The sequence below is a fragment of the Alexandromys fortis genome, unplaced genomic scaffold, assembly GCF_014885135.2.
Source record: "Alexandromys fortis isolate MF-2015 unplaced genomic scaffold, M_Fortis_MF-2015_v1.1 scaffold_44, whole genome shotgun sequence".
In the NCBI taxonomy this organism is placed as follows: Eukaryota; Metazoa; Chordata; class Mammalia; order Rodentia; family Cricetidae; genus Alexandromys; species Alexandromys fortis.
In genome coordinates this window covers 10019671-10039419 of record NW_026067921.1, presented here as the reverse complement: position 1 = coordinate 10039419, position 19749 = coordinate 10019671, and the positions used below count along the sequence as shown (strand labels likewise).

Genomic DNA, 19749 nt, shown 5'->3' with positions numbered 1-19749 from the left:
TACCATAGTTTATTTAGATAGACACATGTGTTTTCTAAACATTTGGCTACTTTCTTTTGGCAGCTCATCTCCTGTTGACCTTCATTTTCTTCTTTAAATACCTCAGAAGTTTCCCTTGTAAAGGCCTGTGGTGGTTCTCTGTTTTTGTTTATCTGAAGTTATCCTTCACTACCCTTTTAAAAACAAATGACGTTCTTGGCAGGCGTGGGTGGCCTGTGCCTCTGACCACAACATTGGGAAGACTGAAGATGAGATGGACCATTTATGGCCAGTAAGACCCTGGCTCAAAACTTAAAAATCTGACTTTATTCAGACATAATCCACGCAACAGATTTCAGTGTCTGGTGTGTGTGTGTGTGTGAGAGAGAGGGGGGGGGGTGGGGGAGAGGGAGAGGGAGATAAGGAGATGGAGATATAGGACTTTATCACACAGTAAGTATCAAAAACCAAAGGAGGCAGGGAAGAAACCTCCCAACTTTCACTATAGTGAACATTAAATTCTGTGGTCTCTTTTTAGATTTGTCTACTCTGACATGTCACCTAAATGGACTCGTACATGACTTTATGTATGAATGTTTCTCCTGCATGTGTGCAGTGCCTGAAGAGACAGAGGTGCACTATGTGGATGTTGGGAACTGAACCCAGGTTCTCCGAAGAGCCTCCAGGGTTTGTAACTGCTGAGCCACCTCTCTGGCCTCGAGAATGCCTCTTTTTAATTACCATAATGTTTTCAAGTTTCATCGACATTATGGCATATACCAGTAGTTTTTGTTTTATTTATTTATTTTAGTTTTTCGAGACAGGGTTTCTGTGTGTAGTCCTGCTATCCTGAAAGTCGTCGGCTCTGTAGACCAGGCAAGCCTTGAATTTAGATAGAGATCAGCCTGCCCTTGCCCTGGCGTTTTGAGACAGTGTTGCTGGTAACCTGGTACCCAATTCACTAAGTACTGGAAGACCTTGAATTTGTCCTGGTCCTCCTGCACCCACCTCCCAAATGCTGGGATTATGGGTGGTACTAGAATGGAAAGGTAAGCACTTTGCAGCCCCTATACTTACCTTTTCTTAACGGTGGAGACTCTGTGTGTGTGTGTGTGTGTGTGTGTGTGTGTGTGTGTGTGTGTGCGCGCGCGCCTTTTCTCTTCCTGGTTTATAGCAATCCTTGTATGAATGTCCCATCAGCTTCTACTGTGGGCTTTCTCCGTCCTTCCTAACTGGATACAGTACTGTGGTAACTCCATTCTCCAGAGGTGGAAGCTTACCTGAGGGATAATTCCCAGAAGTGGAATTCTAGGTAAAGGGGCACAGACGCTATGGATAACGATGAACCAAAGCTGATGTGGTTTGCTCAAGGAAAACTGATTCCACGGACCTATGTCTGCCGGCCAGCACGTCTCTCTTCTTCCGGGCATCCCCGCCCCCTCTGCGACTGACTAGACATCCTGAAAAGTAGGGGAAAGGTCACGGCAAGAGTTTGCTTCCTCCCTTCCACTCCTTTTAGCTTAGAGGTGACGGCTTCTCCCACACACAGAGTTGGTTCTTGCCCGGTACATTGACTCGCTGATCCTAGAGATCGGGGATCCTCTCGATCCCTGCCTCCGATCCCAGTCCACTCCACCCTGAGAAGGCATAGGGCCACCCACAACCTTCCATGTGTGGATGTTCACTCACTGTTCGAACTGTCCGTAATTCTAGGCTCACGCCGGGGGCGGGGGTGTGTTTTCCCACTCTCGGCTTCCCCAGGAAATCTTTTCTGAGAGTCCCCTTTGGAGACCAAATAAATGTCTGCATTGTCTTGGTCGGGGCTGGCGGGTAAGTAAGGCAGATAGATCAGTTTCCAGGACTGAAACCTGGACCATGACTTCCTCCCTCTCTAGTTCAAGCTGAAGGCACCTTTTAAAGAAAGTCGTTTATTTTAAATGAATGAAAACAAGCATCTAGGAGTCAATGCCCTCACTGGGGACCGGATCCACTGAGGGCAAAGTTATTTGTCCAAACGCCTTAACGCCAGGAGACTATTTCACTTTCACTCGGGAGGATTCGAGGCCAGCCCGGGCTACCAGGTAAGAACCAGCTTTAAAAAAAGAACCCCTGCCGGGCCTTCACTCTCTACACGCCCCCAAGTGGTGTCACTTCCAAGTATGGTGATGAGGAGAGCGGCGTGAAGGCGCCCTTTGGCTTCTGGTTTTCTAGAAGGCCGGCCGGGTTGATCCTCACGCCAGACCCATTCCGGACAGCAGTGAGTCAACCACAAGCCGCGTGCTTGCCGCGACTCTCTGCGGCCTTCGCGACGACCCGCCCAGCCGAGGCAGGGGCTGGGCGAGCAGCGGACGTGCCCCCGAGAAGCGTGCGTGCGGCTTCGGTACGCACGCGCGGCCCCGAGGGCGGGACCTCGGCCATTGGTGGGCGGGGCCTCGAGGCGTCGTTTTCTCTTTGCTACTTATTCGTAGCCCGAGCTGTGCCTTCTTGGAGCTTCCACGCTGCTACTCCAAGGATCTTCCTCTTCGCGCCTGCACGACCTGCTGTGACAGCGAGCAGCCGTCTCCTGACTCTTCCTCTTGAGGTAACTAGCCCAGGACCCTCCAGACCGGAGGCCGAGTCCTGGATCCCTTGTCCCATCGATCAGGCTGCCTGGGCTCTCTTCAGGACTGTGCCTCCAGAGCGTCCCTAGGCTCTCTTGGCCTGGTCCAATCTATGAACCCCTTGAGCCACCAATGCTCGCCCATCATGTGAGCCCCAAACACCCTTATTTTCCCCTTTCTAATGTATTATGTATTACGAGTGTTGTGTCGTCACTGCCCCTCGGAAGGCTGTGTTCTTGTCTGTAGGACGATCGCGTGGCCCAGAGTGCCTTCCAGAATGCCTAAGCTACTGGAAAGCATTTAAGTATGCTTGGACAAATGAACTTGATTTAATTTTCAGTTATTTTGTGATTGCTGTTTAGAATTTCGCGTATGCTAAGGCTTATACCGCTGGCTATGTTGCCAGCTCTTAGGGTTTACTTGAGACAAGGCTTCTCGACAGTAGCTTCTGATTCTCTCTGTAGCTGGGGCAGACCTTAAACATGCATTCCTTCTGCCTCAGCCTCCTTCACAGCTGGGATTACAGGCCTTTGCCACCCTTATCATTTATATTTATTGTGACGTTCAAGAAGTTTATAATCAAATGTGTGATTCAGAAGAGACTAACTATACAGGTTGCCTTATTTAGGGCATATTCTTTTTATTCTTGTGGTACTCCAACTTCCTGGGAAAGCTCTCTATACCACTTGAGTTATAGTTTGAGCCTCTTTTTTATTTTCCCAAGACAGTGTTTCTCTTTAGAATTCTCTCTGTAGACCAGGTTGGCTTTAGAGATCCGACTGCCTCTGCTTCCAGAGTGCTGGGGTTAAAGGCGTGTGCCACCACCACCCGGCGCCCAGGCTAGGTTTTAACTCACTGTGTAGCCCCAGGCATGCACCACTGGTCACATCTAGCATTTTCTTTTGTATATTATGTATGGGCATTTTGCCTCCGTGTTTGGCTTCATGTTTGTTATGCATCATGGGTGTATGATGCCTGTAGAGCCCAGAGATGGTGTCAGATTCCCTGGGCCTGGAGTTACAGATGATTGTGAGCTGCTATGTGGGTGCTGGGATCGAACCCCAGTCCTCTGCAAGATGGGCCAGTGTTGCTGGGCAGTGGTGGCGCACGCCTTTAATCCCAGCACCCGGGAGGCAGAGGCAGGCGAATCTCTGAGTTCGAGGCCAGCCTGGTCTACAAGAGCTAGTTCCAGGACAGGCTCCAAAGCTACAGAGAAACCCTGTCTTGAAAATTAAAAAAAAAAAAGAAAAAAAAGAAAAAGAAAAAGATGGGCCAGTGCTAATGGCGGAGCCCCGTCTCTCCAGCATGATTTTCTTATATGTCCATCTGTCCCTTATATAAAGGTAAGTACCGGCACTGTTAAGGTTTGTACGTTGCTCTTGGTAGGAATGGTCTTCAAGAGAAGTAAAGGTAGCTGGATGCCTGGACTGTACCTGTTATCCCAGCACAGACAAGAGGATTGCTTCAAGTATGAGGCTAGCCTGGGCTACATAGCAGGCTTCTGGAGGGAGTGAGAAGGACAGACAAGCAGTTCTATACAGTGTTCTTGAAAATATTCCAGAGTGTGATTTGTTCTTCAGCCGTGGCGTTTGTAGTGCAAATATACTTGGAGACGCTGCTGTAAGCAAACATGCAGGCTCCCTGCTCCCTGGCTGGCAGGGCCTTTGTTGCTCCAGTGCAAACAAGGGTTGAAGGATGTATACACATGGACTCATCCTCTCTCTTCACAGGATCTAGAGGCAGAAGGCAGCTCTCCTCCCCTGCAAAGGAGCTGGGCATTGCGGCCATGAAGTACATGTTGAACCTCTATCTGCTGGGGGTCGTGTTGACCCTGCTATCCATCTTTGTTAGACTGATGGAGTCAGTCGAGGGCTTACTGGAGAGTCCAGTGCCTGGGAGCCCCTGGATCACCAGAGGTCAGCTAGCCAACACAGAGCCTCCCAAAGGCCTTCCAGACCATCCATCTGGAGGAGTACAATAAAACCAAGCTTCAGCCGGACTTTGGCACGCTAACTTCAGCATGTCCAGCCAAGTGTTCCATTTCCGAAGCAGCAGCACCGGTGTCTCCAAAGAACTGTTACTGGGCCTGGAAGGGCCTTTTTTGGATGTTCCTTACCCTGGAAAGGGGCCTATTTAATGTAGAAGTGTGAGTGGGTTGTCCGGCCGGCTGTGCGGTGGAATCTCACTCTCCCGACGCTTGCCGAATGCTCTGCTGTCCTCTGCAGTGTTGCTCTCAGATGAAGGTGTACCAGCTTCAGCTGTTGGGAGAGTCAGGTTCTTTTAGCCCTCTGTCCTGAAGGACTCTTTGGACCTAAGTATCTTCTGGTTGGTTTGATACTGAGTCTCTTCCATGAAGCTGTTTGGACAGCAGTTAAGGGATTATAGGCTGGCTATAAAGCGAGAGAGGTTGGAATAGCCAGCGTCCACGTCTCAGTTGTATATTAAGTTCTTCCTCCTATGTAGTCCGCATGCATTTGTAAATAGTGTCTAAAGAGGGCTGTGGGGTGATCAGACCCGCTCAGGGTGTGGGAGATCCAGCCACTGTGTGGCTTACATGAATTTTTCTAATGCAATAAATGTGACTATATCTGTTTCCACTGTGTGTATGTTGACATGTCTGCCCTGGAAATTAGTAAGGAAAAGTTTAAATCCTAGATCTTCAAGTAAACCTTATCTATCTATCTATCTATCTATCTATCTATCTATCTATCTATCGTCTATCTGTCTATCTGTTTATGAGGTGAGGTCTCACTGTGCAGCCCTGGCTATCCTGGAGATCCCTTTGTAGACCAGGCTGTCCTCACAGATGTCTGCTTCTGCCTCCTTAGTGCCAGGATTAAAGGTGTGCACCACGACCACGCCTGGCCGTTTTTATTTTTGAGATCATCTCCTGTAGCTAAGGCTAGTCTTGATCTTCTTATCTCCCTGCCTCATCTTCTAAATGATGGGATGGATGGCTTATACTTAGTGTTTTCAAATTTAGGAGCAGGGAAGTGCTCAGAGCTGTGTTTAGGAACTGAGCATGGTAGTATATGCCTGTGATCCTCAGCACTTAGGAAGCTGAGGCAGGAGGATTGCCAAAAGTTCCAAGGACAGCCAAGGCTGCGTAGCAAGACGGAGCACAAACAAACAAAAAAAAAATTGTTTAAACTTACTTGGGGACAGGGCCTTTCAGGTTTGCCCTGTATCAGCCAGTTAGGTATATGAGCATAGGCTATCACAATTGGTCCTTCGTAACCACCTGCAGGGACTCAACAGTTGTCGGTTGAACTTTTGATTATTAGTGCTCAGGATTGAACGCAGGGCTCTGTACATACAAGATACGCACTATATCACTGAAACCAAATCAGCCCTGGAAATATTTTTTATATTGATTTACTTTTATTTTATATACATTTGTATTTTGCCTGCAGGTCTGTCTTTGTGAGTGTTAGATCTTGGGGTTACAGACAGTGTTGAGTTGCATGTGGGTGCTGGGATTTTGAACATGGTTTTCTGGAAGAGCAGTCAGTACCCTTAACTGCTGAGCCATCTTTCCAGCCCCCAAAATATTTTTTTAAATTATGCCCATGATGAACTATTTTTGTCCATGATAAGACATTTTTCACTTTTCCCTAAACAATAAAATAGAGCAGCAATATAGTACTTTTATATCATGTTAGGTACTATAAGTAACTCAGAGGTAAGCCTGTGTTAGGATATACTTGGCTCCTCTGTAGATGGTATGCCATTTTATGTAAGAGACTTGTCTTCAAGGCAAAGTTGTTGCATTAATTCCCCCAAGGACCATTTGGTCTTCTTGGGACTGATCCATCTCTAAGAAAAATGCCCTGTCCTAGCCTTTCCTTGAGTCTAAAAGCAGACGAGCATTCCTGCAGTTCTTGGCTATTCTGTTCTCTTCATTATCTTTTTTTATTTATTTTATTTATTTTTTATTTTTCAAGACAGGGTTTCTCCGTAGTTTTTTGGTTCCTGTCCTGGAACTAGCTCTTCTAGACCACGCTGGCCTCGAACTCACAGAGATCCGCCTGCCTCTGCCTCCCGAGTGCTGGGATTAAAGGCGTGCGCCACCACCGCCTGGCTTCTTCATTATCTTATTCACCCGTGTGGCTGTTTAACTCTGCTGTCAACTTACGTCAGCTACTGTCTGCAAGTGCCCGTGTTCAGTCTGTGCCGTGAGAGCTCACGAAGGGACCCAGACTCTTCTCATTCACAGAGCCCCATCTGCCTCAAGTGCTGGGGTTAAAGGCGTGTGGCACAGTGACAGGAAGAGAGGGTTCCTTCCCCCATTCCGCCGCTCCATCCCACGTGCTGATGGTGGAAGTGTTCACTTTGCCTCAGGCTACTTCATCTTTTCTCATCTCTGTACGGACACTATTTTATGAATTTGATTTCCTTTTGCCCCAAGAAAGGAATGGAACACAGCATCCTGTTCAACCAGCCCTGCTTTCTAGGTGCTTTTAATGCAACTGACTGATAAACCCGGCATAGGGATTCATTTTATCTATGCTGTGTGGTAGTCAGTGTATTGCCAACTCCCCATTCTAGGTACATAGTGCATTTTTCTTAGCCAAAGGTTCAAGAAGCGATTTCTTTATTGGGTCTTGCTGTGCAGCCCAGAATGACCTCAAACTTGTGATTTAATTGCTGGGGTTTAAATATGTTGTCACATCTGCTCTGGGCATATGGTAAGCTAGTCTTGACACTGATGAGGTTACAGTTGACTTCATTAGTGCAGTTCTGTCATTGTGTTTGGAGGGATGGTGGGAGGTCTTAGCAGGTAAAACACTCGTCAAGATGTAGGATGACCTGAGTTTGATCTCTGAAACCTACAGAGTGGAGAGAGAGAACTGATTCCCACAGGTTGTCCTCTGAAGTCTACACATACACTGTAGCGTGCTGGCATCTCTCCACCCTCCCCCCAACTCACACAAAAAGAAATGTAAATGAAAAAAAATTTATTGGAGGTCTGGCAAGATAGCTCGGTGGGTAAAAGTTCTTGCCGCCTAGCCTGATGACCTGAATTTGACCCCCAGGACCCACATGGTGGAAGGTGAGAACCCACTCCTGTAAATTGTTCTTTGATGTTCACAAATATGCCCCCCCAATAAATTAATAGTTGTACAAGTAAAAAATATGACTGGAAACCCAGCATGGTGGCACGCACGTGTCCTCCATGTAAGCTACTGTCACACATATCCGTGTTTGTTGGCTTTGTGTGCACACTAATTTAGAGACAGGGTTTTGCTGTATAATCTGTACTGACTTTGAACTCTTGGCAACCCCCCTGCCATAGTCTCCTAATTGGTGGGATTACAGGTCTGAATCACTATGCCCAGCTAATTTCAATTTTTGTATCAGTCAAGGACATATTAGGTTATATTGTAGCAAGACCTGGGCTCCTGAAAGGAAACAGTTTCCTAAACAGTGCTCCCCCTTCCTCCGGAGGGAGGTGCCCACACCACTCTGGCTGGTTGGTAGTACGCAGTCTCAGGCTGTTGTGCCCGACCCCATGTGCCCCACCCCCATGTGCCCCACCCCCATGTGCCCCACCCCCACTCCTCCTCATCTGCCTGACTGCTGTCAGCTGGGCCTCCTCCTGTTACCATGTGTTAGATCTGTGGAAACGTGGCACCCAGATAGCTCAGCCATACTGGCAGAGAAACTTGAGCCCCACTTAGAACTTAAGTTTGAATTGTAAGTAAAAATGTTATTTTATTTTTTTCCATTGAGGGAAGAATAAGGGTGTCTTACTTAGGGAAATGCTCAACATCCTGAGCTGTCAGAGAAATGCAAATTAAAACAACTTTGAGATTCCATCTTACACCTGTCAGAATGGCCAAGATCAAAAACACTGATGACAGCCAATCCTGGAGAGGTTGTGGGGTAAGGGAAACGCTCATCCATTGTTGGTGAAAGTGCAAACTTGTACAACTGCTTTGGAAATCAGTATGGTGATTTCTCAGAAAATTAGAAAATAGGCCTACCTCAAGACCCAGCAATACCGCTGTTGGGTATAAATCCAAAAAACACTCACTCATACTACAAGGACATGTGCTCAACTATGTTCACAGCAGCAATATTTGTAATAGCCAGAACCTGGAAACAACCTAGATGCCCCTCAACTGAAGAATGGATAAAGAAAACGTAGTACATTTACACAATGGAGTACTACACAGAGGTAAAAAATAATGACATCTTGGAATTTACAGGCAAATGGATGGATCATATTGAGTGAGGTAACTCAGACCCAGAAAGACAAATATAATATGTATTTGCTCATAAGTGACTTTCAGACATAAAGAAAACGCAGCCTACAGGCCACAACCCCAGGGAACCAAGACAACAAAGAAAATCTACAAAGGGAGGTGAAAAAGACAGGATCTGCTGAATAAATTAGAAGCCTGGGGGGTCACAGGAGAGGGCAGAAGGGGATAGGAAAGAAAGGGAGTGGAGAAAAAAGTGTAGCTCAACAAAAGTAATAAAAGGGCTGGAGAGATGGCTCAGAGGTTAAGAGCATTGCCTGCTCTTCCAAAGGTCCTGAGTTCAATTCCCAGCAACCACATGGTGGCTCACAACCATCTAGTGCCCTCTTCTGGCCTTCAGGCATATACACAGGCAGAATATTGTATATATAGTAAATAAATAAATAAATATTAAAAAAAAACAAAAGTAAAAAAAAAGTAATAAAAAAAGGAGAGAAGTTAGGGCCTAGGCATGTAACTCAGCCAGCAGAGTGTTTCCTAGTGTCCTAACTTCCTTTCTATTACTGTGATAAAGACCATAACCAAAAGCAACTTAGGGAGAAAGGACAGCTGGCAGTCCACCATTGAAGGAAGCCATGGCAGAAGCTCGTGGCAGGAGCCTGGAGCCAATTAACAAAAGCTATTCTTTTTTTCAGTGCTGAGGACCCTACTCGGAGGAAGGGAGGGGAGTGGAGAAAAAAAAATGTATAGTTCAATAAAAACAAACCAAACCAAAAAGTAAGGGTGTCTTATCTGCAGGAGAGATGTGAGTTCGGTAATGGCCTGCCTACCAGGAAGGCTACTAGTGGTAGTCATTGTAGTCTCCAAATATTCCTGCATTCCTTTGTTTGTTTTGAGACACTCTCACTGTGGGGTCCAGAATGGTCTCAAACGCACAGCAATCTTCCCTCAGCCTCCTGCGCTGAGATTACAAGTGAACTCTACCACTCCTGCCTAGAAGCTCACTCCTGACCCCTGGTGGTTGAACGAGGTCATAGACCTAATTCTGCCTAATTCTGAGTAGATTGGAACAGGTAAGAACTGATTCCCAGCGTGGAAGCCCCCCCCCCCCACCGTCCCCGGCCCTGTGTGTGGTGTGTGTGTGTGTGTGTGTGTGTGCTTGTGTGCACCATGTGGGGAGAGAACCATCTCACAAGGCAGCCTTGTCTATGTAGTTCAGGTAAGTCGTAAATTGTGATCCCAGCGCCTCTGCCGCATCTTGAGTAGCGTGCACTGAGACCAGCTAAAATGAAGAGAGCTGGGGGCCTGCTGAGTTTGGGAAGTACGTCTCAGCGGTATGAACACGTGAGCAAAGATGTGGCGAGGGGCCAAGGCACAGGAAACTCTAGTTTTAAATGTTAACCGGCGGTCTGGGCTCTATTGCCATCTAGTGGATGCTGAGGAGAAAGGGATTCTTGTACCATATTCAATAGGGATGGGAGTAGAAGGAAGAAGGAAAAAAACATTTTCAAATTAATCTTATCAGTTCTGTAAAACTTCAACCTTTAGAAGAGCACGAGGCTAGCTATGAATAGACAGTTCAAATAAGCTCAGTGTCATGCTTGACCTGGCAAGCTGACAACCTAAATTCTGATTCCAGAGCACATATAAACGCCCATAGCAGGAGTAGCGGGAGCTTCTGTGATGCCGAGGCCCAGGAGAGCTGAAAGAAGCTTGCTGGCCTACCTGACCTGGGGCACATAGTGCACAGAGACCTGGTCTCAAGGCGAAAGGTAAGGGCCGACACCTGAGGGCTGGCCTCTGAGCTCCACAGATGCCATGCTCACGGCTACACCCCACATAGGAAAACACACAGATACACTCACGTGTCGCACACTCAAAACCAAAGAAAGGAATAAAAGAAAGGGGCAAAGAAAGGAAGATAGGGAAAGAAATGGGAAAAAAGATGGCTGAAGTTGGGTCATAAGAGTTTTTATTGCAACAAAGGCGCCGCCTTGAACTCACAGAGACCCACCTGCCTCTGCCTCCCAAGTGCTGGGATTAAAGGCGTGCACCACCACCACCTGGTTTAGTTCTTTTATTTCTATAGAACCTTCCAGCACTCTATCTATCTATATAATTTTTCTCTGAATCCCACTGCAAAAAGCTTTTGTGACCAGAAGTAGTGGTGTACATCTTTAATCCCAGCATTCAGCAGAGGCAGGCAGATCTCCATGAGTTTGAAGCCGGCCTGGTCTACATAGCGAATTCTAGGACCGCTAAGGCTACACAGTAAGACACTATCTTTTTTTTTTTTTTTTTTTTTGAAGAAAGCAAAAGACTTTTATTAAGAAATCAGGATACAAAAAAAAAAAAAAAAAAACAAAGTGATTACCATTTTAATACCCAAACACCAAGTAACCACACCCTAGGCCTGCATATCTTTGTTAGTAGCCAGTCTTAAGTTAACTCTCTTGTCAATAACCTGGAAAGAACAAGAATGGCTGAAACTTTAGTCAAGGCGGAACGGATCCACTTCTGTGGGCCCTTACCAAGGTTGGATAGAAAACAACTTCACTCTATTGCCTATGGGTATTCAAGAGCAACTTTTGTTACTAGAAAAACGTTGACCAAGAGATTTGCCCTTCAACTCCCAATAGTCTCTTGTCCCATGTGGCCCTCACCTCCTATGTGTCCCACGGCCCCATTGTCTCCATTTTAAAAATGTCATTCTAGCCAAAGCTAAGAGACTATCTTAAACAAACAGAAATGGAAGTAAATAAATGGAAAGAGTCTGCCTCTGTGGTCGAATACTCACCGCGCAAGTGCAAGTATAGTCCTCAGTACCGGAGGAAAAAAATAGTTCTTGTTAATTGAAGTATCCCAAGCATCCAGAATACTGTCTAGCACATAGTAGGTGCTCAATAAATATTCATTACATGAACAAATCTTACCTTAGTGATGAAAAGAGATAAACATGATGGTCACTTTAGCTTTATGGAGATATAAAATTTATGTGGTGTGTGTGTGTTGTAAGCATCTTGAAACTGAATCCACGAATGTGGTAGGTTTCTTTTCCTGTGGTTAATAAGGAATTGTGTGTCTCTTCATGACTAGTAGCGGTTCCTTCTCTTTTCTTTCTGTTGCAGAAAGGGGTAGTTTGTTCTAGGAGCGGAAAGGAGAGGGCCTAGGTGTGCCAGGCTGGAGAGCGAGAAAAGAGAGAAGGGCTGATGTGTGGTACCATGACCTCTTTTGGGTCTGTAACACGGTACCCGCCTCACCCTGAGTGCATGTGAACTTTCAGAGCACGTTCTGTTGGCTGAATGGAGCTCAGGTACACTGAGTGCTGCCTGTCTGGCTTGGTTTTCGTTCTGAGACCGAGCCTCCCTCTGTAGTACAAGCTGTCCTCAAATAGGCAACCCAGGCTGGCCACAGACTCATGGCAATCCTCCTGTCTCAGCTTCCTAGGTGCTGAGATTACAGGAGTGAGTTACCACTCCGCAATCAACTGCTAAAACTCATCTTTTTGGACAAGTTGTTTTCATTTTATTAATTCCTAATACACCCAGTCTAGACATTTTACAATTTCTTTGATGATGCATTATTTTAAAATGTGTTTATTGTCCATGTGTGGTGGCATATGCCTTTAGTCCAAGCATTTGGGAGGCAGAGGTAGGCGGCTCTTTGAGTCTGAAGCCAGCCTGATCTACACACTCAATTCCAGGGCAGCCAGGGCTGTATAGTCAGAGCCTGTGCCAATAACATCATGAAAAGAAAAGGAAAGGTGTTTATTTATGAAATACTTTGAAATCCATGTCACCCCAAAAAAGTTTTTCTGGGGTTTACTTCAGCAATATGGTTGAAAAGAAAGAGACCAGTATGGGCCCTGACAGATTCGTGAAATGGTCTGTATATTTCATTAAAGTTTTCTGAATGGGATCTAAGCCGGCCTCAAACCCCTGGGTTGGAGCACTCCTCTTGCCTCAGCCTCCCAAGTACCTGGCACTGCAGGAGCACATGTCCCAGCCAGTCCTTTGGGTGGCCCATTCTGAGCTGGCTTCAACAGACACACCGTCAAGTCGTTGCTTCCCCCTTTGTTCACACTTTATAAACAAGTAACAGCCTGGTTGTTATTTTTTTAAATCTCATTTTCCCCATAAGATGTAAAGAAAATTTATTCCCTTTCTCCCACCCTTCCATTATCCTGGGCAGATCAGGGCCTGGCTTTTGTTTCCCATCACATTTTTAAATGTGTGTGTGTGTGTGTTTGAACGTCTGCACGAAGCTGCATGTGGAGGCCAGAGGACGACCTGACGGCTCCGTTCTTTCCTTCTGTCCTGTGGATCTCAGGGATCAGATGCTGACCCTCAGGCTTGGCTGCAAGCCCTTCTACCTGCTGAGCCCTGCAGGTCCCCAACGCCTGACTTTAGGTAAACAATTTGAACTTACAAAGAGCTTTTGTGTGAGGCTTCCAGTGATGAGGGAGGATCAAAGCCTATGACTTTCCCAGAGACCTATCCCCAGTTTGCCTGACCAGCTGTCTTGGTAAAGGCTTGGCGTATGCTTGGGAAGGTCATTCTCCCCCTGCTTGGGGTAAGGGTGAATGTTTAGAATCTGGGACTTTTCTTCTGGTTTGCAGTCAGTGCACAATCCCAGGCGTCCTCCTCCGGTCCTCCTCTCTCCTCTCTGTTGTTAGCCATCGCATGCCCTGATGTCATTGCTGCCATTGTGAGCTGACAGGCCCTCCCAGCTCTGGTGGACATGATCAACCATAAGCAAGCGGGGGGCCCGGAGCTGGGAAGGTGGGGGGAGCAGTGGTCCCAACAACACCTTGGAGTTGGGCTGGGTCTGTGTGGAGCCCCAGAGGTGTTCCCCAGCCCATTCTTTTTAAGAACCAATGAATAAAATTAGGGGCCTCCCTCCTGTGGTCAGAGACCCGGGCCCTGGAGTGGAGCTTGGAGTAGAAGATGGCCTTCTCTGTCAGCTCATTCGTTCTCCAGAGTTCAACTTGTTCTCTGACTCGGTGGTGTTTGAGAGCACCTTCATCCAGGTACCTCCTGCATCCTAGGGTGGGGGAGGCCAGAGGGAACCAGAGGGGCTAGGTCCCAAGGTCACCTCCCTTTGTGCCTGTCGTGTGAGGAACTCCCTGCAAGACATCCTGCAAAGAGTTAAGTAGTGGTTTGGTATAAGAAAGAAGGTTTTTTTTTTTTCTGTTCATTTGTCATAAGAGACACGTCTTACTGTGTAGCCTAGGCTGGCCTGGAGCTATGAAGACCAGGCTGGCCTCAAATGCATAGAGATCCTCTAGCCTCTGCCTCCTGAGTGCTGTGATTAAAGCTCAACTTAAGCATCTTTTTAAAAAGGGTTTGTTTGTTTGTTTGTTTTAAAGATTATTTAATTTTTAATTGCGTCTATCTGTACACATGAGTGCAGTGCCCTGGGAGGCCAGAAGAGGGCATCAGATCCCCTGTAGCTGGAGTTGCGGGTGATTGTAAACCACACATCATCTGTAAGAGCGGTAAACACTCCTCGTGGTCCAGCTGGGTTTTTTTTTTTTTTAGCCCTGAAAGGAGCCTCATGGTGTACAAGGAGCTCCATTCAACCGTGATCAGCAGTAACTGTCTAAGCAAGCTCTATCCAAGACCCTTTGTACCAGCAATGCATGATTACAGACACCCAGGGCATTCTCTCTGAACTTTGGCGGTTGAAAACAGTGTGCCAGACAACAGGGGTCCCACAGCCACTCTTTGTGGGTATTGCTGAGGTTCTGGTAAGGAAACGACCAGGCAGAGGGACTTGGAAGTTCCCAAATTAAGGTGGAGAGACTAGGCAGAATCAAAGCTCTGATGTCAGGACCCACGGAATGAGTCAGGGAGCTGTACGGAAGATGGTGGGAACCTTTCCAGGAGGGTCTAGGAATTAAATGTGAGACTCACAGCAATGAGCTACTTCCCACCACGGTCCCAGTTTTCCTGTGCTGCCCCAGGTGGACTCCTGTATTCCTGGGAGACGAGCTAGCAAGCTTGGGGTGAGAGAGCAGTAATGTGGGAGCCAGACCTTTGCAATTCCTGGTCCTCCCTGTTTGTGTGGTGTCTTGGCAGAGGACTTGTCCTCTTATTTTGCTCTATATGATCTAATATTGGCACTGTTGGGTGTCTCTGAATGGCCTCGACGTGACCCAAGAGAACCCTGCCTTTACTTAGAACGATTCACTCCTCAGTTGGATCCACTTCTTCCTCTCTCCTCTGTTCTCACTGCCACCCTATGTCTCCCCAAAGCAGGACTGGTTTCCAGCATTTATTGGCACTTACTCTCAGTGGGTACTGTCCTCTGTTCTGTGAGGACTGCAGATTCTATTCATAGCATGGGCTCTCAGAAATGTCACTTCTTTTTCTCTCTTTAAAATCAGTTTTGTTTAGTTTTTGTTTGTTTGTTTGTTTGTTTTTTGAGACAGGGTTCCTCTGTGTAGCCCTGGCTGTCCTGGAACTTGCTCTATAGACCAGGCTGGCCTTGCACTCACAGAGATCCACCTGTCTCGCCTCCTGAGTGCTGGGATTGAAAGCATGTGGCACCACTGCCTGGCCAGAACTAATTTTTCTTGAAGCATTACTTAGGCTGGTAGGAATCGAATTTCCACTTTCCTTGGGGTTTCTCTTTGTCTCCAGTTCCCACGTGGGGTGTAGAGTTGCCAGAGCTGACTAGAACACTGGGAGAAGGCCGCTGGTCTTGGACACACAGGTGTCTCCACGTTACCGATGGCTCCTTAATGGTGACAGTTTCTGCGCACTTCTAGGGCGAGCCGAGCCAATGCCCCTGTGCAGGTGGTTCACTGCCCCAGCCCTGCCCCTGCCCCCACGTATTATGGGAAGCACAGTGCCAGGACCGGCTCAGGGGAGCCACTCAGACCGTGGGAGAAGCAGGGTCTTGGTAACAGGAAGGCACAAGTTCGGCGAATGACAGACAGACAACAACACACAAGAGAGTGGTTGGAATCTGCTGCGATTTTTACTGAATTCATGTTTTCATTATATAGTATTCAAACAAAGAACAAATCAGAAGGTCATGTGTCATTGGTTGGCACAGTACGAAAGCTTCTTTTAGTCACATCAGCAATATTTAAGAAAAGTACATTATCAGGAACAGGTGTTAGACATAAAGCATCCTTAGAGGAAATCTTGTCCTTGGGAATGTAAACCTCAGGCAAGTGGTTTCATCTTATGAACAGAAAGTTTCTGTCTCATTATCGCTATCATGGCCCTTCCTCTTCCTAACCCTTTACTTCATCTAGTGACCAAATATACCCAATCAGTTCTCTGCACCTGCTGAACTATACTTTTTAGTACCTTCTTATGCAGCAGACATCATGGGGGTTGGGCTCTAGCAAGCCTATCCATAAAGTCGAAAGTATAATATAACAGTCTTTGTCCATCAACATTAACCCATCTATTCCCTTGCTCATCATACACCCTGTGTATGACAATGGTTCTGCTGTAGTCTTATACTTTCCCATACTGTGCTTCCTTATCCCAGAGCTGTTTCTGAAGAGAATGATCCTTGTCTTGTATATATATAGAGAATATCATTATTATAAAAGACATTGTGCAAAGCTCATATCCCGCATAGCCAGCTAATCGAGAAACCCATCTATGCCTCAGCGGTGGCTAATACCAGGCTGTCTGCCATTGACCTCCAGGAAGCCTAGTCCCATGGGACACGTAGCTCCCGTCCGGCATAATGACATATGTCATGTCACACAGACGACACTGGAGTTGGTGTGGCAGCAGAGGAAGTTCTTTTGATGTTTGAGGCCCTGCAATAAGCTGCCCTCTCTTGTCTGAGGGAAGTTCTCCAGCCTCCTCCACTTGAGCTTCCTGGGGCTTTCCCACTCTACTGTCTTTCTCCTGTAGAACTTTCTTCCCTTACAGGTCATTAGAAAGCTGTGCTAGCCGGCTGGTGGTGGCGCATGCCTTTAATCCCAGTACTTGGGAGGCAGAGACAGGCCATCTCTGTGAGTTCGAGGCCAGCCTGGTCTACAAAGCTAGTTCCAGGACAGCTAGAGCTGTTACACAGAGAAACCCTGTCTCAAAAAAACCAAAAAGGAAGGAAGGAAGGAAGGAAGGAAGGAAGGAAGGAAGGAAGGAAGGAAGGAAGGAAGGAAGGAAGCTGTGCTGGTTTCTTTGACCCAATGCCACTCAGCTTTTTTTTCTTACTAAACATCTTTCTGTTTGTTGTTTTGAGACAGGGTCTCATGTACCCCAGGCTGCTTTCTAATTCCACGTGAAACCAAGGACCTTGAAGTGCTGATTCTCCTGCCTCAATTCCCAAGTGTATCTTTTCAGTTAGATGTGTTTCTCTACATAAAGCAGTACTACACAGGGTTGTTGCTGTCCACAGACTATATCTGGGGAGACCTATGAAAGGGACCGGTGGCAGGTAACCATCTAGCTCACCAAGCCAAAGTGGCTCTGTCTAGTATCTGTGTCCTTCCACCCCTTGTCTCCTTGTCTGCTCTTTCTCTTTTTGACCCGTGTGTCTGGGCTTGGTTTCCAGGTCACCAAGCAAGGAAACTGGATGGATGCCTATGAAAAATCTGCTACTATGATCATCGGGGTAACCTCTTCTGTGCCCTCCTTGCCACTCCCCAACGTCCTTCTAATGGCCAATGTCACCTGGCCTCACGGGCCGTTTTCCACCTCTAGCACACCTGGTACCCCTGTCATCACTCTCAGCAGGTAAAGGCTGGAGAGAGGGGACGGGGCTGTGGGATGATTGACAGGCATATGTATACTGTGCAGGTGGGCTTCAGATCAGAAGAAAAGGCGGTGCCCTTCATAAGCTCCGCAGAGTTCACCCGCCTGTTGATGTGATGCTGGTTTACTTAGTGGTTTTTTTGCAGCAAGTGCAGAGCTGCAGATCAGGGATGCAGCACAGCTCCTGTTTCCAGCTGAGTGTCTGAGGAGCTTGGCTTCATTTTATTTTATTTTTCAGGGTCTTTTGTTTTTTGTTTTTGTTTGTTTGTTTTAGATGGGGTCTCCCTATGTAACCCTGGCTTGCCTAGAACTCATGATATAGACCAGGCTGTCCTAGAAGTTGAAGAGTTTGCCAGTCTCTCTCTCTCTCTCTCTCTCTCTCTCTCTCTCTCTCTCTCTCTCTCTCTCTCTCTTTTTTGTGTGTGTGTGTGTGTGTGTGTGTGTGTGTGTGTGTGTGTGTGTGTGTGTAACTTTTAGGAGCTGCTTCTCTCCTGTTTTGGGGATCGATCTCATATCATTAGAGTTAATAACCAGCACCTTCACCCTCAGAGCCATCTCGCCAGCCCAAAGATAGAGATATTCACATCAAATAGGGCTATGAGATATTGAGGTTGAAAAAAAGATCTCGCAAATCCCAGAATGGTGAGCCTGTCTCAGAAAAGGGTGGAGGGGGGCAGAGGGAGAGAGGACTCAGTGGATAAGGGGCTTGCTGCTCTTCCTGAAGTCCTGAGTTCAGTTCCCAGCAGCTGTGTCAGACAGCTTACAATCACCTGCAGGATACCTACATATAAGTGGCGTACACACACACACACACACACACACACACACACACTAAACCTTAAAGAAAAGAAAAAGGAAAACCATAGTTCAGTTGGCAGAGTATATGCCTGGCACACGCAAAGCCCTAGGTTTGACCCCCAGCACTAAATAACCTGAGCACAGTGATACAAACCTTTCACCCCAGAACTCGGGAGATGAGGACAGGGGATCACAGAAAAGAACAGAAAACCTCAATATATAGGACACATTCACATTTCTCACTTGTTTGATTCCAGGAATCAAAGATGGAGGGAAAGGCTTAGAAATTAAGAAATCTTTGTTCTATTTCCCTCTTACAAAGATTTCAGTGTAAACAAATCTTGAGATTTTTAATTCAGGTTTTGTTTGTTGAGACGTGGTCTCCTGTAGCTAATGCTTGCTTCACACTAGTTAGCTGAGGGTGACTTTAAACGCCTAATCCTCCTGCCTTAGCCTCCCAAGTGCAAGGGTGACCACTGTGCCCAACTCACTGTGCGTATACATGCATGTGTGCGTGTGTGTGTGCATATGTGTGTGATGTTGGATATATACAAGCATGTTTATGTTTGTGTCAGAGTGCAAGGCCAGAGGACGTGTTGGATGTCCTGCTCTGTCATATTCTGCTGTACTCCCATGAGGTGGTCTCACTGAAGCTGTGGCTCACGGCCTTGGCTAGGCTGGCTGGCAGTGACCTCTCAGGATCCACCTCTTTTGGCATCTAGTCTTGAGACACGACAATGTCTGCTTTTTTTTTTTTTTTTTTTTTTTTTTTTGGTTTTTCGAGACAGGGTTTCTTTCTGTGGTTTTGGAGCCTGTCCTGGAACTAGCTCTTGTAGACCAGGCTGGTCTTGAACTCACAGAGATTCGCCTGCCTCTGCCTCCCAAGTGCTGGGATTAAAGGCCTGCACCACCACCGCCCGGCTCATTTTTTTTTTCTTTTAAACATGAGTGTTGGGGATTCAAACTCAGTCCTTGATGCTTGCACAGCAAATGCTTTTTTTTTTAATCCTCTGAGTCACCTCTTTTTTCACTCACCAAACTTCTCCAAGCCTCTGTTACAAATGCATATTTAGTGACATTTCTCTTTTCCTCATGAAAGGGTTTTATGAGAACTGAGACAGTATGCACCAGTAACAGTAGTGGTGGCGGATGTGGGCAGATTATTTTTATTTAATATTTTTTGAGACAAAGTCCCGTAGCTCAGGCCCTCAGTTCCCAGGTGACGAATTTAGGCGTACACTCACTGTTATGCAGAGTCTTTCCTAAGGGACAGAGAGCCTGCAAATGATCAGAGGGGAGTCAGTCCCCACCCTTAGCGCAGGAGCTCTGTACTGCCAGCGCCCTCCAGGCAGCGCGGGAGGTGCCGACACACAAACTTCCTGATCATGCCCAGGATCCTTCCCCTGAAGTATGTGGAGCTACAGATCTATGACTACA

General features: G+C 46.9%; 2 protein-coding genes across 4 annotated transcripts in view; both read left to right on the top strand.

The window, feature by feature from the left end:
* The first annotated feature begins 2447 nt into the window (after positions 1 to 2447).
* Positions 2448 to 5172, top strand: Hilpda (hypoxia inducible lipid droplet associated). Its single transcript, XM_050141669.1, has 2 exons — positions 2448 to 2560; positions 4310 to 5172. The coding sequence occupies exon 2, from the start codon at positions 4366 to 4368 to the stop codon at positions 4558 to 4560; it is 195 nt and encodes a 64-aa protein (XP_049997626.1). The 5' UTR covers positions 2448 to 2560; positions 4310 to 4365; the 3' UTR covers positions 4561 to 5172.
* Positions 2455 to 19749, top strand: part of Garin1a (golgi associated RAB2 interactor 1A) — a 28193-nt gene continuing 10898 nt past the window's right edge. The window contains exons 1-2 of one of the 3 annotated variants that reach the window (XM_050141666.1): positions 2455 to 2560; positions 17315 to 17496. In XM_050141666.1, the coding sequence (XP_049997623.1) occupies positions 17336 to 17496 (161 nt within the window). In that variant the 5' untranslated portion in view covers positions 2455 to 2560; positions 17315 to 17335. Of the gene's footprint in view, positions 2561 to 9374; positions 10558 to 10581; positions 13814 to 17286; positions 17497 to 19749 lie in introns of those variants that run through there. The other 2 variants (XM_050141667.1, XM_050141668.1) reach the window with 2 other exon arrangements.

Excerpts from the sequence above, each read along its gene's own strand:
- Hilpda (XM_050141669.1), top strand. The coding sequence starts at position 4,366 with ATGAAGTACATGTTGAACCTCTATCTGCTGGGGGTCGTGTTGACCCTG.